Below are 18,077 nucleotides of genomic sequence, written 5' to 3' on the forward strand. Positions count from 1 at the left end.
CCAGGTAGATTATTAATTATCAAATTGAGTGGTATATTATAAAAATGCACTTGCCTCTTTTATTACTATTTCGCAGAGAGTTATTGAATTCTGTCCAGTCAGTGTAAATCTGGCACCAGTTCAGTTCCCTATTAGGTTCGTTCAATAGAAAATAAATCTGTTGGCTCAGTCTGCTTGCTATGTGAATATTCCTATCACTGTTTTATTTCCACCAAATATTACATATTAAGGGCATTTGCTTTAAACTGTTTTAATTCATTTATCCAGTCCTTTACATGCACTAGATTATGCTTTTTAAACCCAAAGGTGAATCCTAAGAGTGATTGAACAATTAGGTATAAACTGTGTTGTTTCTGACTTGACTTGTTTTGGTCTGCTGTGGAACTTGCTGATCTGTATATCTGCTGTCTAGTATTTTAGAAGATGGAAATGAGAAAATTAAAAAATTAAATTTTGGATGTATTCTGTAAAAGTTGTTGTTTACCTTTGCATTGTGTATATATGGATGCCTGTTCCTGTGTGTGCATATGAATGATAATATTTGAAAATTGTTTATGACTATGATTTGTAAACATGCAGCATCATTAAAGGACAGACTTTTAAATGCCCAGTTCAGACATATCCATGTTCTTGCTCCCATGAAATAACTGAATTCTATTATTTGGTCTTGCTGTGTTTTCAAAGGTAAGCCACATTGAACCTCTTTGCTTGGGATAATGTGTGATATAAATGTAAAAAAAAAAAAAAAGTCTTGTATCGTCCACCTTTTTAAGACACTGTCTATCCAGCTGGATGGTGATGGCACAAGGAAAGCAAGTTTATTTCAGTGAAATAACATGTTCTTTAGTTGGGCTCTAGTATTACCATATTGAAAATGCGGCCATACCATGCCTCTATGGTTATGTTCTACTAGTAAGTTAAACGATTAACTAGCTTTCTTCAAAGGATTATATAAACTGGATGCATGAATAGGACCACAAACATACTTATTTATTCAACATAGCAATTCCTCACATGTAGCCACAAAACAGTCTTTCAAGGTGGATAGTGTTCACAATGAGCTCCTTTTATTAATGACCAGATAAGAAAGAGGAGTTTTCAGTTTTGGCACAGTAAGTCATCACAAGAACAAAATATAAGAAAACCAAAGGACTGCATTAGGGGCTTATAGCACGTTTAGTTTAAAAGAGATCTGCATGAAAGAAAATATTTTATTTTTATTTTAACATAAAACCACTTGTCTCTGAAACATGCCTCAAAACAGAATATTTCATTTGTGTATCTAAAATGTAAACTTCTATAAAACTGATAAGTGAAGATGTGATTCTGTGTGCCCCAATGAAAGAAGAGTTTAATCTTATTTCCATTTAAATTCAATATATTCCATCTTTGTAACACCAGGCTTCCAGTGAGCTGTTCAGGAATAAAAAATACAGAGGTCGGGACTCTGCCTCTGCAGAGCGCTAGCAGATCTTTCTCTGAGGAATCCTGTTGTCAGAGGGCGAGGCTCATTCTTTTCATTAAAGGAGTATCATGTTCCATCCCTCCTAGACTCCCTTTAGGGATCCTCCACACGTAGTAGATCCACTGGTTTTAATTCTATCAGGTTCTCATCAAGAATCCTTCTCCTTACAGTACCTTTCCCTAACCCCTCTCCTCTGGTTCTTTTTTTTTTTTTTTGAAAATTTGGCTGAAGTTTTTCTCCTTTCTTTGGGCTCGTTTGGATCCAGGAGCCTTCATTTATAACCATGCCCTATTTTTATATCACTCCCCCCACCCCCTAAAAATGTACATACTGCAGTTCTCAGCTAAGTCACAGTGCCATATGCCAGTGCTCCTTCCATCACCTTGTAATCAGGGACCCTAAATCCACTTACCAAGTGTTGCCATTGTATGGAACCTCTACACAGAGTTTCCAAGTTATCCAGTTCCATGAGGGAAACTTTATATTTCAACGTTTTTATTGTGAAAAATCAAAGCAATACAATATAAACTTCAAGCATAGTGTATACACAATTTGTCTCTCTTATTGCTCTATTTAAATACAGCATTTACAATTGACAACTTTAAGATATGATCCCCTTTCTCTGCTCCCCCTCCCACCCTCTTACCCCTCCTCCTTCCCTCTTCCCCCTCATCACCTATCTCCATTCTCCCCCCCCCCCCCCCCCCCCCAATTATCCCATGTTTTACACCATACACTGTAGTTGTTATCTATTATTCTATGATAAGGTATTAACAATGAGACTTTGTCCTTTCTGGGTCATTTTATCTAAGTAGCATTCCCATATTTTAAGAAATCGGATTTTCCTTTTGCAGTGCCCTTTAGCTTCCCATACCAGTAATTGATGTACCCGGTTGCGCCAATGCCAAAAAGTCGGTGGATTGGCCGCAGTCCAATATTGCATAATACATTTCTTCGCTACAAGACATAATTTTCGATATAATATTGTTTTGTCAGCGTTCAGTCTCGATTGTGACTTTCAGATCTAGCACTAACTGCAGTGGATTCATTTCTACTTCTCTGCCCAGTATACAAGATAGGTAGTTAGCTATTTGTCTCCAGTAGCGCTGTATTAATACACATCCCCAAAGCGCATGATATATAGTGTTATCATATCTGTTACATTTCAAACAAAGAGTTGTCTCAGTACCCCCAGACTTATATAATTGAACTTGGGTAAAATAAGCTCTATGAAGCTCCCTATAATCTGCACTCCCTATTATGCGTGGGATATCTTTTATCTGTGCAATAATATCCCAGGATTCCAATTCCCGCCCCACATCCTTTTCCCATTTCTGTCGAAGCTGGGTCACCTCCTTCCCAGGAGCCAAACCCCATAGCTTCTGATGTATGTGAGATATAGACGGAGCATTTTCAGAGATCTCATCAAAAAAATTCTGTTTCCTTGTCATCAAGCAGATGAAGCCATTACGTATGGGTTATGTCCATCAACCAGCAGGGGAGATAGAGAGCACTCAAACTTTCACAGTGCCCTCTTGGCCAGCTAGCTCCACTGCCTCTTCAGTATTCTCTATCTCCCTTAGCAGGGTGGCTGCAGCTTGTTCGAGCTCCAGAAAAATCTGCCGGGAGGTGGTTCCTGGCTTGCCAGTTGTTAACCGGGGTGTTGGAGGCTATAGCAGCTTCACTTTAAAGGCACATAGGTTAGCCCTTTCCCTGCCTTACCCATACCTCTGTGGATGTGGACATATTGCCTTGCTTTCCCTGTCCTTACCCACCAACAGTGGATGCAGGCATATAGGTTCGCCCTTTCCCTGCCTTTCCCACTCATCTGAGCCTCCGGAGTCTTCAATACCTCTGCTTTCCTCACAGCTTAAAAAAAAAAAAAAGTCGCGTTTTTAAACGCAGAGACGCTGGAACAGAGGTTTTTGACCTGATTTTCAGCAGGATCGTAGTTGTACACTAGATCCTTTGAGGTAAGTGTGTTTTCCAACTCCTCCGGGGTGGGCCCGCGATTGGGGCGATTTTGGCGCGAAACCGCCATTTTGGATTTTACCACCGTTTTTCGGCGATGGCTGCGGACAATGTAAAGCGCTGTTCCACTAGTGGCACACGCAAATCAGCAGCAGGGCTCTGTAAATCATGCTGTATTGGCGTAGGAGCCGGCCCGAGCATGGCGAGCGATGTTTCTTCCCGCTCTGAGCTGGCAGCGGGCGCCATTTTGCTTACACCGCATGGCGCAGCCTCCGTGGACACGGAGAGACCTGAGCCGGGTGGGGCACCTCGAGATGAGGTTATTTCAGGAGTGGCTAGCACCGGACAGGATTTGGGTGCCCAGGGTGAGTTTTTCTCCCCGGATTTTGTGCTTTTGCTGCATAAAGCATACATGATGAAAAGAGCCCTTCCTCAAGGGTCGCCTGAGGCTCCTCTGATTGCCCCCCCGATGGATTCTGGCCTGGGACTGCCCAGTGAGGCTTTTTTCCCGGATGCTTGGCCTAAAGATAAGCGCAGAAGGGTTAATTCCCCTTCAGATTGTGGTGCACCTTTTTCCCCCCCGTGGTCGGGGTGTGAGGATTCGGAGAACTCTGACAGACGTTCTTGGTCTGAGGAACCAGAGTCAGGAGCGGATTTACCACAGGATCCGGATGATCCCTCCGCGGTGAGGATTTTCCACCGTGATGAGCTGCTAGTGCTTATTTCAGATACCCTGCAGGCCCTCTCGATTGAAGATCCTGACAGTGGCATGGCCTCCTCGGGTAATCCCAGGATGGCTAGTACCAAGAAAGCTGCTCGGGCCTACCCTTTGCATGACTCCATCCTAGAGCTTGTTTCGGCTCAGTGGGCTGACCCCGAGGGACCTTTGAGAGTTTCCAGGGCTATGGGGCAGTTATACCCTCTGCGTGAGGGACATATGGCTCGTTTTCAAATGCCTACAGTGGATGCCCTAGTCACTGCGTTGACAAAGAGAACTACCCTCCCTGTTGAAGGAGGTGTTGCCCTGAAGGATGTTCAAGACCGTAGGCTGGAAACAGCATTGAAACGGTCCTTTGAAATTGCAGGTCTCACTGTTCGGGCGTCTGCATGCAGCTGTTATGCTGTGAGAGCCTGCCTAGCTTGGCTGCAACAGGCAGTGGCTCAGCCCGGAGATGGAGCGGAGCCCTTCTTGGATGTGGCTCCACGGATGGAGGTGGCCTTGTCCTTTCTGGCTGATGCCCTTTATGACCTTGTCAGAGCTTCGGCTAAACAAATGGCAGTAGCAGTGGCGGTTCGCCGTCGTCTGTGGCTACGACACTGGGCAGCGGACATGGCCTCTAAGCAAAGGTTGGTGAAGTTGCTTTTTCAAGGACTTCTCCTATTTGGTGAGGAGTTGGAGAAAATTGTGAAAGGCCTGGGTGATCCAAAACCCCAGCGCTTGCCCGAAGATAGGCAGAGGCCTTCCTCTAAGGGCCAGGCGGTCCAGTCCTCGTACAGACCTCGCTTCCGTGAAGCTAGAAGGTACCGCCCGGGGCGTTCTGCTGGGTTCACTTCACGTGCCCGTGGTCAGCAGAGGAACTCCTTTCGCTCGGACAAGCATTCCGCAGCCGGTGACTCAAGACCAGGAGTTCAGGGGCGACCCTCTCAATGATGGTGCGCCGGCCCTCTCCTCGATGCCTGTCATCAGAGGACGGCTTTCCCTCTTTGTCGAGGAGTGGGCCAAGATTTCCTCAGATCAGTGGGTTCTGGACCTGATCAGAGATGGATACAGAATAGAATTCAACGCCCCAGTAAGAGACGTGTTTGTGGAGTCCCGATGCGGTTCTGCCATCAAACGGGCGGCGGTGGAGGAGACTTTACAAGGTCTGATTCAGTTAGGGGCAGTGACCCCGGTGCCTCCCGCCGAGCAAGGCTGCGGCCGATACTCCATCTACTTTGTGGTGCCGCGAAAAGGTGGGTCCTTTCGCCCTATTCTGGACTTAAAAGAAGTGAACAAGTCCCTGAGAGTGCGGCATTTCCACATAGAATCCCTGCGCTCCGTCATTGCGGCGGTTCAGCCAGGAGAGTTTCTCACGTCTCTAGACCTGAAAGAAGCTTACTTGCACATACCGATTTTGGCCCCCGCACCAGAAGTTTCTGAGGTTTGCGGTGTTGGGAAAACATTTCCAGTTCAGGGCCTTGCCTTTTGGCCTCGCCACAGCTCCCCGAACCTTTTCGAAGGTAATGGTGGTAGTAGCTGCTTTTCTCAGGCGAGAAGGTATCCGGGTTCACCCGTACCTAGACGACTGGCTCATCAGAGCAGACTCTGCAACAGAGAGCTTACAAGCTACAGCCAGAGTGGTCTCAGTACTGCAATCTCTAGGCTGGGTCATCAATATGGCCAAAAGTCACCTGTCCCCTTCACAATCTCTAGAGTTTTTGGGGGCCAGGTTCGACACAGTCTCGGGCTATGTGTTCCTATCCGAGCTAAGGCGGTGCAAGCTTCAGAATCAGGTCCGTCTGCTGGGATCGATGACAGCCACGATGGAAGTGGTACCCTGGGCGAGAGCGCACCTGAGACCTCTACAGTATTCCCTACTCCGGAGATGGTCTCCTGTTTCTCAGGATTACCAATGCAGACTTACTTGGCTCCCTGTGGCCCGTCTCAGCATGGAGTGGTGGCTCTCGGACAGCATGCTGCGGCGAGGAATGCCGCTGACGCTCCCCATTTGCTGCCTAGTGGTAACAGATGCCAGCCTGAAGGGCTGGGGCGCACACTGCAAGGGGAACCATGCCCAGGGTCTATGGACACCCGAGGAGTCGGAGTGGTCCATCAACCGCCTAGAGTTGAAAGCGGTGTTTCAGGCGCTTCTGGCCTTTCAAGTGACCCTGGAAGGATTGGCTGTCAGAGTGATGTCGGACAACACGACAACGGTGGCCTATATAAATCGACAAGGCGGAACAAGGTGCAGAGCACTAGCCGCGCAGGCCGAACTGATTTGCCACTGGGCCGAGCTGCATCTTCAGTGTCTGTCGGCAGCTCATATTGCAGGTCAGAGCAATGTGCAGGCCGATTATCTGAGCAGGCATCAGATCAATCCAGCAGAATGGAATCTGGCAGACGAAGTATTCCTGCAGATCTGTGCCAAATGGGGCAAGCCCGTGATGGATCTAATGGCGACAAGTGCCAATACCAAAGTCCCGTGCTTCTTCAGCAGACGGAGAGATCCTCGCTCGGCGGGGTTGGATGCCTTGGCTCAACCCTGGCCTCCGGGTCTGCTTTATGTGTTTCCCCCATGGCCCTTGATAGGGCGCCTGCTCTTGCGGATTCGGCTGCACCCAGGAGAAGTGGTCCTCATCGCCCCGGATTGGCCAAGGAGACCTTGGTATGCAGACCTCCGACAGATGCTCCTGGAGGCTCCTCTGCCGTTACCTCTGGTACCGAACCTGTTGACTCAGGGACCGGTAGCCATGGATGACGCCGGCCGCTTTGGTCTTACGGCATGGCTATTGAGAGGGCGCAATTGAGGGATAAAGGTTATTCCAGTAAAGTTATTTCCACTCTCCTGCAAGCCCGCAAGCGGTCCACTTCCGTGGCTTATGCCAGGATTTGGTGCCTGTTTGAGTCTTGGTGTGCTTCCAGAGCCATTGCTCCAATGCGGGCTCCTGTCTCGCCGATTCTGGACTTTTTGCAGGAAGGTGTACAAAAAGGCTTGGCCTATAATTCCCTGCGGATGCAGGTGGCAGCGTTGGCCTCCCTTCGTGGTAAGGTGGAAGGCGTATCTTTGGCTGCTCACCCAGATGTGGCACGGTTTCTTAGAGGGGTGCTTCGGCTCCGACCTCCCGTGCGAGCACCCTGTCCAGCTTGGAACCTGGGGCTAGTTTTGAAAACCCTGCAGGCATCTCCTTTTGAGCCGCTTCGGCGAGCATCGGAGAAAGATTTGACACTGAAGGCCGTTTTTCTGGTGGCCATTACCTCGGCGAGACGGGTGTCAGAGCTCCAGGCACTGTCCTGTAGAGACCCATTTCTGCAATTTTCAGAGTCCGGAGTCACGGTTCGGACCGTGCCTTCCTTTATGCCTAAGGTGCTTTCAGCCTTTCACCTAAACCAGCCTATTTTCTTGCCCTCTTTTTCAGAGGAAGAGTTTCCAGAATCTTTTGGGCAGCTGCACCTTTTGGATGTGCGCAGGACTCTGCTGCAGTATCTGCAAGTTACTAACTCTTTCAGGACTTCTGATCATCTGTTTTGCTATTCGGTTCTCGCAGAGGGTCTCCAGCGTCTAAAGCCACTATTGCCCGCTGGCTCAAAGAAACTATCTTTTCAGCTTATCTGCTGGCCGGCAGGGTTCCGCCTGTAGCCTTTAAGGCACATTCTACTAGAGCGATTTCTTCCTCTTGGGCTGAAACTGGAGCACTCTCTCTTCAAGAGATATGCAGTGCAGCAACATGGGCTTCTAAGCTCTCCTTTGCCCGACATTACAGGCTGGATGTGGCTGCCAGGAGGGATGCGCGTTTTGGTGCACAAGTGCTAGCGCGTGGTGTGGCTTGTTCCCACCCTATCTAGGGATTGCTTTGTTACATCCCATACGTAATGGCTTCATCTGCTTGATGACAAGGAAGGGAAAATTAGGTTCTTACCTTGGTAATTTTCTTTCCTTTAGTCATAGCAGGTGAAGCCATGAGCCCTCCCTGTATGATTGTCTGTATGCTGTGAATCTGTTTTTCAGGTTCTGTTCTAATTTCCTGAAGTTCCTTCCTTGGGAGAAAGTTGGAAAACAATCTTCAGGATTCATGTTCAGTTTAAATTTAGGAGGATGTGTTCATTCCCTCCAGCATGTTTTTTTTGGAGAATGTGTTGATTCTCTCCAGGAGGCGCGTGTGTTCCCCTCCAGTTCTATAAATAGGAGGATGAGTTTATTCCCTCCAGGAGGATGTGCATTCCCTCCTTTATGAGTTCATGCCCTTGTGATGGGCCATCGTTCGCTGTGAGGAAAGCTCTTGTGATTCCCATTGCGGTTTGCCATACTGCTTTGGAAGCTTCAAATACTGAAGAGGCAGTGGAGCTAGCTGGCCAAGAGGGCACTGTGAAAGTTTGAGTGCTCTCTATCTCCCCTGCTGGTTGATGGACATAACCCATACGTAATGGCTTCATCTGCTATGACTAAAGGAAAGAATATTACCAAGGTAAGAACCTAATTTTCCCATGGTACCGGAAGATTAGAGGGAGGCCAATGTAATGCCAATTTGTAAAAAAAGATTCCAGAAGTGCTCCAGGAAATTATAGACCGGTGAGCCTCATATAGGTACAGGGCAAAACGGTAGAGACTATTATAAAGAACAAAATTATAGAGCATACTCCAAGCATGGATTAATGAGAGAAAACCAACATAGATTTAGTGAAGGGAAATCTTGCCTCACCAATCCAATGCTTTCAAAGAAATGTCTTTGAAGGGGTGAACAAAGCATGTGGATAAAGGTGAGACGGTCAATATTGTGTACCTGGATTTTCAAAAGGCATTTGACAAAGTACCTCATGAGACTCCAGAGTAAGTTGGAGAGTAATGGGATAGGAGGTAGTGTTATGGATTAAAAACTGGTTAAAAGAAAACAGAGTAGGGTTAAATGGTTAGTATTCACAATGGAGGAGGGTAGATAATGGAGTTTCCCAGGGGTCTGAGACCGCTGCTTTTAACATATTCATAAATGTTAAATCATAAGAGGATTGTGAAAAATTGCAAGAGGACCTTATAAGACTGAGACTGGCCAACCAAATGGCATATGATGAAACTATAGCTACATGATGCAATGTTCTACTTTAGGATTCACTGCCCAGGAAAAGAATCTACGTGTCATCGTTAATGATACGTTGAAACCCTCTGCTCAGTGTGCAGCGGTGTCTTAAGAAACCAAATAAAATGTTAGGTTTTAGAAAAGGAATGGAAAACAAAAATGAGAATGTTATAATGCCTTTATATTGCTCCATTGACTGCACCTCAGATATTGTGTGCAGTTCTGGTCACCACATCTCAGAGCAGAATTAGAAAAGGTACAGAGAAAGGCGATGAAAATGAAAAAGGGAATGGGATGACTTCCCTATGAGGAAAGGCTAAAGCGTTTAGCTCGTGCTCTTCAGCTTAGAGAAAAGGCGGCTGAGGGTAGATATGATAAGCCTGCCTGAAAAGTTGCAACCTTGCCCGTGGATCAATTAAAAAAAAAAAAAGAAACCCCTCCCAATTCTTCAGGGAAATCATGGAGTTGGCAACCCTGTCTATAAAATGTTGACTGGAGTGGAATAATAGATGTGAATCACTTATTTACTGTTTCCAAAAAATACTAGGACTAGGGGGTACGCAATGAAGCTACTAAGTAGTAAATTTAAACTGGAGAAAATATTTTCACTTGATGTGTAATTAAACTCTGGATTCATTGCCAGAGAATGTGGTAAAAGCAGCTTAGCAGGCTTTAAAAAAAGGTTTGAATAATTTTCTGAAAAAAAAATCTAAGCCATTAAGATGGGCTTGGGAAAATCCATTGCTTATTTCTAAGATAAGCAACATAAAACCTGTTTTACTTGCCATGTACTTGTGACCTGGATTGGCCACTGTTGGAAACCAGGATACAGGGCTTGATGGACCTTCAGTCTTTCCCAGTATGGCAATTTTTTTGTTGTTGTTGTTTAATGTGACTAGCATACCATATCATTCTCACAACTGGGTGATGTCATTCGAGGGAGCCCGTTGTGGATGCTACCCAACATAGTATCTCTTTAAGAGCCTTTTGGCAGTATCTCGCAGCGCATGCGTTGGTGCCTTCCCGTCAAACGTGTGTGTGCAGGACCAGTAGTGTTCAGTTTTCCGTGGAAAAGAGGGGTCATGTTTGTAGTCTCTCCTCATCACATCAAACCTTAGTTTTTTTGTTTTGTTTTTTTTGTGGTTCCTTTTTTTTTTTCTTTTCATGGTTCTTTTCATTTCCTACCCTAGCATGTTTTGGTCTAGTTTTAATTTATTTTTTATTTTTGTTGGTTCCGGGAGCCTTCAGGCCTGAGCTGTGACCAGGTGGCATTGACCCCTTTTTTTCAGGCATGAAAGGTCTTTCACCCTCACCATTGAGCCGTTTCATTTGGAGTTGTTTGTTTTTGGGTTAGTTCATATGCCATATAAAATGAAGGTCAATATTTTTTTTCTTTGATTTAGAGATCCTCTGGAATTGGCTTTTAATGTTCTGAAATAGATGTGGTAATCAGTATTTGCCACTTCTGAGAAGGTGATTAATAAAATGATGGTTTAAAACTGGCTATGTTAATTTTGATACTAACACTACTAGGAGTGGGACTAGGAGATTTGAAAATTGTACCTTGTTGTCAGAATCCAGTTATGTATCTAAGTTGTGGAACTTGTCAGATTAGAAATCTTTCTGAAATCATTTCTGGAGTTTACCATTGTTTAATTTCAGAATATAGACTGCTTTCCAACAGGTTTGAAAGACACAATATTTAACACTTTTAAAATAAACACCAGTTTGTTCTCAACCCCCAGGGTTTCCAAAACATGCCATCTTTTTAAAGCAAGCTTAAACTGTCTCTGTCACATTGAGGTACATGAGGTTGGATGCATGTTTGTGAGCTCTTTCTACCAGAATATCACTTTGTATTTATTCATACCATGTATTCAGACCGGAATCGGCTAACGCCGTTAACGGTTATATGTAAGGCATATTGAGGGTGGGAAAATGTGGGATACAAATGTAACAAATAATAATAATTAACAAAGACCTTTCTTTTTTTTTTTTTTTTTAACAAATATGTGATATTCTGGCAGTGTATGATCTTCCATTATTTTTGAGTCAGCAAACGTTCAGTGACTCTCAGCACCTTTGGAGATAAAAGGGCCATTTTTCAGTTGTTTTTCACCCTGTCAAATTTCTCAAGGGAGTTGAGATTGAAAAGTAAAATCTTTATTATGACTGTGAGCTTGAACTGAATTTGTATTTTTACTCTAAGAATACACCTTAGTGCATTCAATGCTTATGTCCATGTAGCTTATTTCTGTACAGTCTCTAGTTCGACAAAGCACACATCAAACTTATGTCATGGGATCGCAACATCATTCTCATCTGACCTGGAAAGTTATGTTTTTGGTGGCAATCACTTCAGCTCACAGAGTTGGTGAGCGTCAGGCCCTAGTAGCTGATCCACCTTAACGCAAAACTTTATCACAACAAAGTAGTTCCTTTGCATACACCCTAAGTTGCTTCCTAATGTGGTGTCAGCATTCCATCTTAACCAGTCAGTTGTTCCGCCAACATTTTTCCCCAGACCTCATGCTCAACCTGGCGAGAGAGCGCTGCATACCTTAGATTGTAAGCAAGCCTTGGCCTTCTATTTGGAGCAGACTGAAACTCTAGACAGTTCACTCAACTTTGTTACTTTTGATCCAAATAGGATGGGGGTACCCATTGGCAAACGCACAATTTCCAGTTGGCTAGTAGGTTGCATCTCCACTTTTGCCCAGGCTGTGCTGACTCTGAGGGGGGGGGGGGGGTTATGTCTTGGCTCTTAATGTCAGAGCCATGCTATATCGGTATCCCACTTGAGATCAGCCTCCATTGAAGATATTTGCAAGGATGTAACGTGGTCTTTAGCCCACACATTCACATCGCACTAGGTAAATCCTTTCTGCCTTGTTGGAAGAATGGATATGGCAGGTTTTCTTCATTATTAATGGTATGAGCCAGAATTAACAGGCAAGACGTTATTTCTTTCCACCATTAATTGATTACTTGATATTAAAACCAGAAGATCAAAAAGCAACAGGAGTAGTACAACATTTAATGTGTTGTAATGCTAAAGATAGAGAGGGAGGCAACAGATGGTTACAATGGTGAACTATTAGACCTCTTATAGCACATAGCTAGTCCAGATCCAAGCTCCTTAGAGCTTCATCAGTCACTTGCCTCAGATGTCTTATGTGGAGGGACATAATTGAACGGGGCGCCAAAGTTTTCATCAGGGCATCCTCGCAGGGCAGCCCCGTAAAGGGGCAGGGTAACCCGTATTATCAAAACAAGATAGGCGTCCATCTTTTGTTTCGATAATACAGTCGGGGATGCCCAAATCATGAAATTTAGGTCGACCTTAAAGATGGGTGCCTTTAGGTCATTTTTGAGATGGTTGTCCCCGGTTTTCAGCGATAATGGAAACCGAGGACGCCCATTTCAAAAACGACCAAATCCAAGTCATTTGGTTGTGGGAGGAGCCAGCATTCATAGTGCACTGGTCCCCCTGACATGCCAGGACACCAACCGGGCACCCTAGGGGGCACTGCAATGGACTTCACAAAAAGGTCCCAGGTGCATAACTCCATTACCTGGGGTGCAGAGCCCCCCAAAACCACAAACCTACCACTGTACACCACTACCATAGCCCTTAAGGATGATGGGGGGCACCTACATGTGGGTACAGTGGGTTTCTGGTGGGTTTTGGAGGGCTCCCATTTATCAGCACAAGTGTAACAGGTAAGAGGGAATGGGCCTGGGTCCGCCTGCCTGAAGTACATTGCACCCACTACAACTGCTCCAGGTACCTGCATATTGCTGCGATGGACCTGAGTATGGCATTTGAGGCTGGCGTAGAGGCTGGCGTAGAGGCTGGCAAAAAAGTGTTTTTAAAGAGATTTTTTTTTGAGGGTGGGAGGAGGTTAGTGACCACTGGGGGAGTAAGAGGAGGTGATCCCAGATTCCCTCCGGTGGTCCTCTGGTCAGTTCAGGGCACCTCTTTGATGCTTTGTCATGAAAAGAAATGGACCAAGTAAAGTCGCCCAAGTGTTTCAGGGACGCTTTTCTTTTTTCCATTATCGGCCGAGAACACCCATCTCCTAAGCACACCCCAGTCCCGCCTTCGCTACACTGCCAACATGCCCCCATGAACTTTGGTCGTCCCCACGACGGAAAGCAGTTGAGAGTGCCCAAAATCGGCTTTCGTTTATGCCGATTTGGGCGACCTTGCGAGATGGACGCCCATCTTCTGATTTGTGTCGGAAGATGGGCGCTCTTTTCTTTCGAAAATTCACCCGATTGTGTTCATTTTTATTTAAACAGTTCTACTAGAAAGCAAATTATTGCAAAACAATTTTTAAAAAACTCCAAAAGTTCGTCAAATCATGGCAAAGTGACTACTTAGCTTATTCATGGATATAGAAAACAGTGCTGCAGAAGCCATTCAAAACACCCAACACCTACAGCAGACAAATGGCATTTCGGTCCTCGTGACCTGCTTTGAGGGATTTGTGAGCAGTTGCCAAAATAATTGGATATGTTGGCAAAGCTACGCCAACTTCAAAAGAACACGACTTCAGGGCAGTGAAGAAGTGACATCAGCTTCCAGCATGGATGCTTGAGTCGGAGCGTCTGCCTTTCGCACCACAAATAAGCATTAATCCCTCATCATCATAGTGAATTTTTGAAAGAATAGTAGTTTAACTCACGTCACAAATGTCAGAGAGTAAAGGAACCGATGCAAAGGAAACTCTGTGACAAGTTTTGCTGAATGGCTAGTGTGGCCCGCTTCTCCTGAGCACCATGTGGCGTTGGAATTGGCAGAAAGCTCGGAGAGCAAAACAGAAGAGAATCGCAGAGGAGCTTGCAGTGTCTCCGGAACTTCGGCATCTGTTAATAAGAATTAAAGACCAAATTCAAAGATGTGAGGGAAGACTACGGGTCAAATAAACTTGACTTGCTGCGTCAGGACCTGCAGAAGATGGGGGCCTGAATTGACTATCTCGAAACTCAGGTGGGCAAGCACACGGAGTTGATGTTAGAGGTGCAAGCAAGCACAATGAGTTGGATGATATTGAGAACAGGTAGGTGTAAAAACCTACAAACACAGGGAGTTCCGGATGGTGGAAAGCAAGAGAATGTGACACACATAGTGTATTCCATTTGTAAGCAGCTGTTTGGAGGTGAGGATCATGTACCAGATTTGGAATTGGAAAGGGCACACTGGGCAGTGAAGCAGCCTCTAGGTAATAAAAAAAAAAAAAGCCTCTATCTAATACTCCCATTTGATACTATTCAAACCTGGATTGACATCAGGGATATACAAGCATTGGGAGGCTAGGGGACTGGGTAGGGATAACAATTTAAGTTTGTACCTAAGGCAGTGAAGGGTGAACTGACTTGACTACGGTCACAAGTGTTAGCAGGATTTGATCTCTTTTATGCTCACTTGTAATAATTCACAAGTCATATAGTAGTTTGCCCTTCCCCTAATTGTGCCAGAAGCCTGTCTCTTAAAGCCTGAAATAAAAGCTTTCATATGTTAAAAATACTTTATATAAGCTTCAGAAACCATTTAACAAAAAGGTGATATTTTATGAGTATGGGTTTGATTTTTGCATGAGAATCTAGGAAGCTGGTTTTATTTTTAAATTTAGTAATGTCTGTTTCAAAATGTGTTTGACTTGTATGTAAAGTGAGCTGTTGGCAGTTTAGCTGTGATCCTTGCTGTTCGGTATTTCAATGTTTTATTCAAGTTGTATTAGGGTATTGGCATGAGCCTTGTAGATAGGGGGAGAGTTGGGTTGGGTGCATGTGTGTGAAATTGAGATTTTTATTTCTGTTCAGACAGTTTTTTTTACAGCAATAGCTGTCTGCATGAATATGCCTGTTGGATGTACTACTAGAAGTTAACAGCACAAACCACTGAGTTGGAAAAGAACAGCAGTGTCCCACGAATGATCTCGGGAGAAGTTAAAACATAAGTGGAATTCCTGTGCTGTTTATGTGAAAGGATAATGTTTTGTACAGTGGACTATATTCCCACCTGCCAAGAAGACACATCTATGAATGGTTGCCCATAAAACACCATTAGAAGTGCTGGAGATCGAGAGATGGAAAAACTGAATAATAAAAGTCTTGCCCTGTAAGGTTCACATGTCTGTCTACAGCAAGATGGAACTTTTTTTTTTTACTGCTTTATCTTCTGACACTTCAACAAAGAACAACAAACTGTCGTAAATTCGTAACGAAAAATGCTTAATGATCAAAATGGACTTTGACATTACAGAAAGCAAAGAGCAGAATGCAGTTTTCAAAAATACTAAGCAATAAGTAACATTGTAAAATGTATTTTTGCTAGAAAGAGGTTTACATTTTGGAAGCTGCTTTAAAAAAATGTTAATAATGGGAATTAACAAAGGAAGTCAGGGTTTATGGTAAACAGTTCATGGATTTTGAGATTTATTTTTGTTGAAAAATTTTGCCCTGTTAAAACAGGAATGATGTGAAATGGTTGATTTTATAACAGAATTCACATTATCTTTCCACTCATTACGTTGGACAGACTTTGAAGATTAGGAAAATAGTTTTAAACAAGAAGAAAAAATGATCTGGCACTGGATACTTCTCTGTTTCACAGTAAGGGGGTGGGGGATAGTTATCAAGCTGCATTACAGCCATAATGCACCTTGTTTGCCCCTTAATGTGTTTTAAAGGGTTCTAACGTAAGTTTTGATGCCATAATTCAGGGTTTTTAGGTTACTGTGGAATGGATAGTAATGAAATACAAAGCATGCAAATGCATCAAACACATCATTGCTATGAGCACGGAAGTCATGTTATACTTGGAAAAGTAAGGTGGTATGATTTTTACCATCTTGGGAGCTTCGGGATGCAAAGTCACAGCCTGACGTTCTCTGGTACATCTTAAAGGGCCAGCCAAAGTGAAAATAAGCTGCCCCCCTCCCATATGTTATACTGTCTCCTGACAGCCCTACATGGCTCCCCCTAGCAGAAGTAGCCGCACCTGGAAGTTCCCTCTGAAGACCCTCCCCCCACCCATCCCTTGATATTTCCCTGGTAGTCTAGCGGGGTCCATGCAGGAGCGAACCTCACTTGCTCCTGCCCTTGCCTGTGCTGAGTTCATAATGATGCCAGCAACCCCCTAGTGGTAGTCTCATGGTACCCCCCCCACTAGGGGTCAAGCTCCTGTACAGGGGTTTTTGCCCTTTATACAGAAATCTGACATCTAGTGGTAGCACCACAAGACTACTGGTCACTGGCTCAATTTTGAACCCAGTGCTGGCAAAGGCAGGAGCGTCTGGGGATCATTCCTTCTTGGACCCTAGGGAAATATCAAGATAGGCCCCAGTGGTGGTGACCTGGGTGGATGGAGTGACTTTGCAGGGAGCTTCCGAGTAGAGAGAGTCTTTTTCTTGCGGGGGGGGGGGGGGGAGCAGCTTATTTTCCCTGTGATCAGCCCCATTAAACAGTGCCTGGGAGCATCGGGTCACAGAATAAAACACCCTCGCAAGCAGTGTTATTCGTATCCCATGGGAGTCAGTAACCTCTGGTACTGAGCTACTTGACAGCTGATGACTCCCATGTTAAAGTAAGGTGCCTGATTTTTACTGCACCTTGATAACTATTCCCCCCCCCCCTTAAGTCTGCATTGTCGGGCTAATTATTTTATATTGTGTAACATGAGCTGTGTACATTGTTTCAATCTTAGATTGAAGACTTAAGCTTTGATCTATGTTCCACATGTTTCCAAGTACCTGAAAGGAGTTCAGTATCACATGACCTGGGACATGGATGCTGTCCTATCGGATTTTGTTCGCTCAACTGGGGCAGAGCCAGGACTGGCCAGAGACCTACTCGAAGGTAAGGAAAGAGGAGACAATGATTATTGTCCAACTTGCTCAGTATTTGTATGAATGATCGAGAGAAGTTGTGGGGACAAAGGCATCCTGTCAACAAAATTGACCAACCAGTACATTTTAGTGGTAGAATCACAATCTTTATCTTGTAGAAGACTTTTTTTTTTTACCCCCTTCAGTGCACAATTTGAAATCTTGCACTGGTCATTTTTATGTTCTATAATGGATGTATATCAAGTCACCACGCTTGTTCTCATCCTGTTAACATGGTTTTAAACTGTTATCTCAAATGATCACCTTGTAATCTGCCAGTAGTGATCTTTGGAATGTCTTGTAACTTAAAGTGAAAAGAATAAGCCTCTCCCTTTTTTTCCCTGCTTTGTAATTCTTACACTGACACACCTTAGCTTCTCTTTTGTGTAAGTATTAAACTTGATATTTAGGTAGTTACTCCTTCTCATGTTAAAAATTTATAACCTGCTCTGTCCTTGGTTCTAGGCTGTTAATAATAAAATATATATAATTTAAAATAAAAAACCAGACATGATCACAACAAACGGTGACTAAATTCAGCGGTTGATCTGTGACAATTGAGTCAACTTATAAGATGAATCTACGTGTTTTCTCAAACAGAAGTGCCTTCAATTATTTCAAAATGAAACACCAAAAACTTTCTCAGATAAGAGTGCTTTGTTTCTGAAATTAAAGTTCATTAGTACAAGTACACAAATTCAGTGGAAGAATGTTCTGTAACACTGGTCATGCAATATAGAAAATAGATGACCAGAACATTTCTAATCTGACCTGATGGAAAGATGATATATTTAGCCAAAGGTCATCTGCCAATCACAAAGCTCTAGGAGGATGAGAGAGCATCAGTGGGGTAGCCACTGACAAAGAAGCGTCATTTATTCAATGTTTGTTTTCACTGTGGCTGGCCCTTTAAGATGTAGCTGGTTAACATTGGGTCATTATTTTGCAACTCTATGCTCCAAGATGGCGTGACAGTA

The 18,077-nt window shown here is 44.4% G+C and overlaps 1 protein-coding gene across 1 annotated transcript in view; it reads left to right on the forward strand.

The window, feature by feature from the left end:
* OTUD7B (OTU deubiquitinase 7B) overlaps nt 1–18,077 on the forward strand; it is a 147,854-nt gene that overhangs the window by 17,806 nt on the left and 111,971 nt on the right. Inside the window, 1 exon segment of the mRNA XM_030186934.1 lies at nt 16,920–17,071. Coding sequence (XP_030042794.1) covers nt 16,987–17,071 — 85 coding nt within the window. The 5' untranslated portion in view covers nt 16,920–16,986.

The sequence above is a fragment of the Microcaecilia unicolor genome, chromosome 14, assembly GCF_901765095.1.
Source record: "Microcaecilia unicolor chromosome 14, aMicUni1.1, whole genome shotgun sequence".
In the NCBI taxonomy this organism is placed as follows: Eukaryota; Metazoa; Chordata; class Amphibia; order Gymnophiona; family Siphonopidae; genus Microcaecilia; species Microcaecilia unicolor.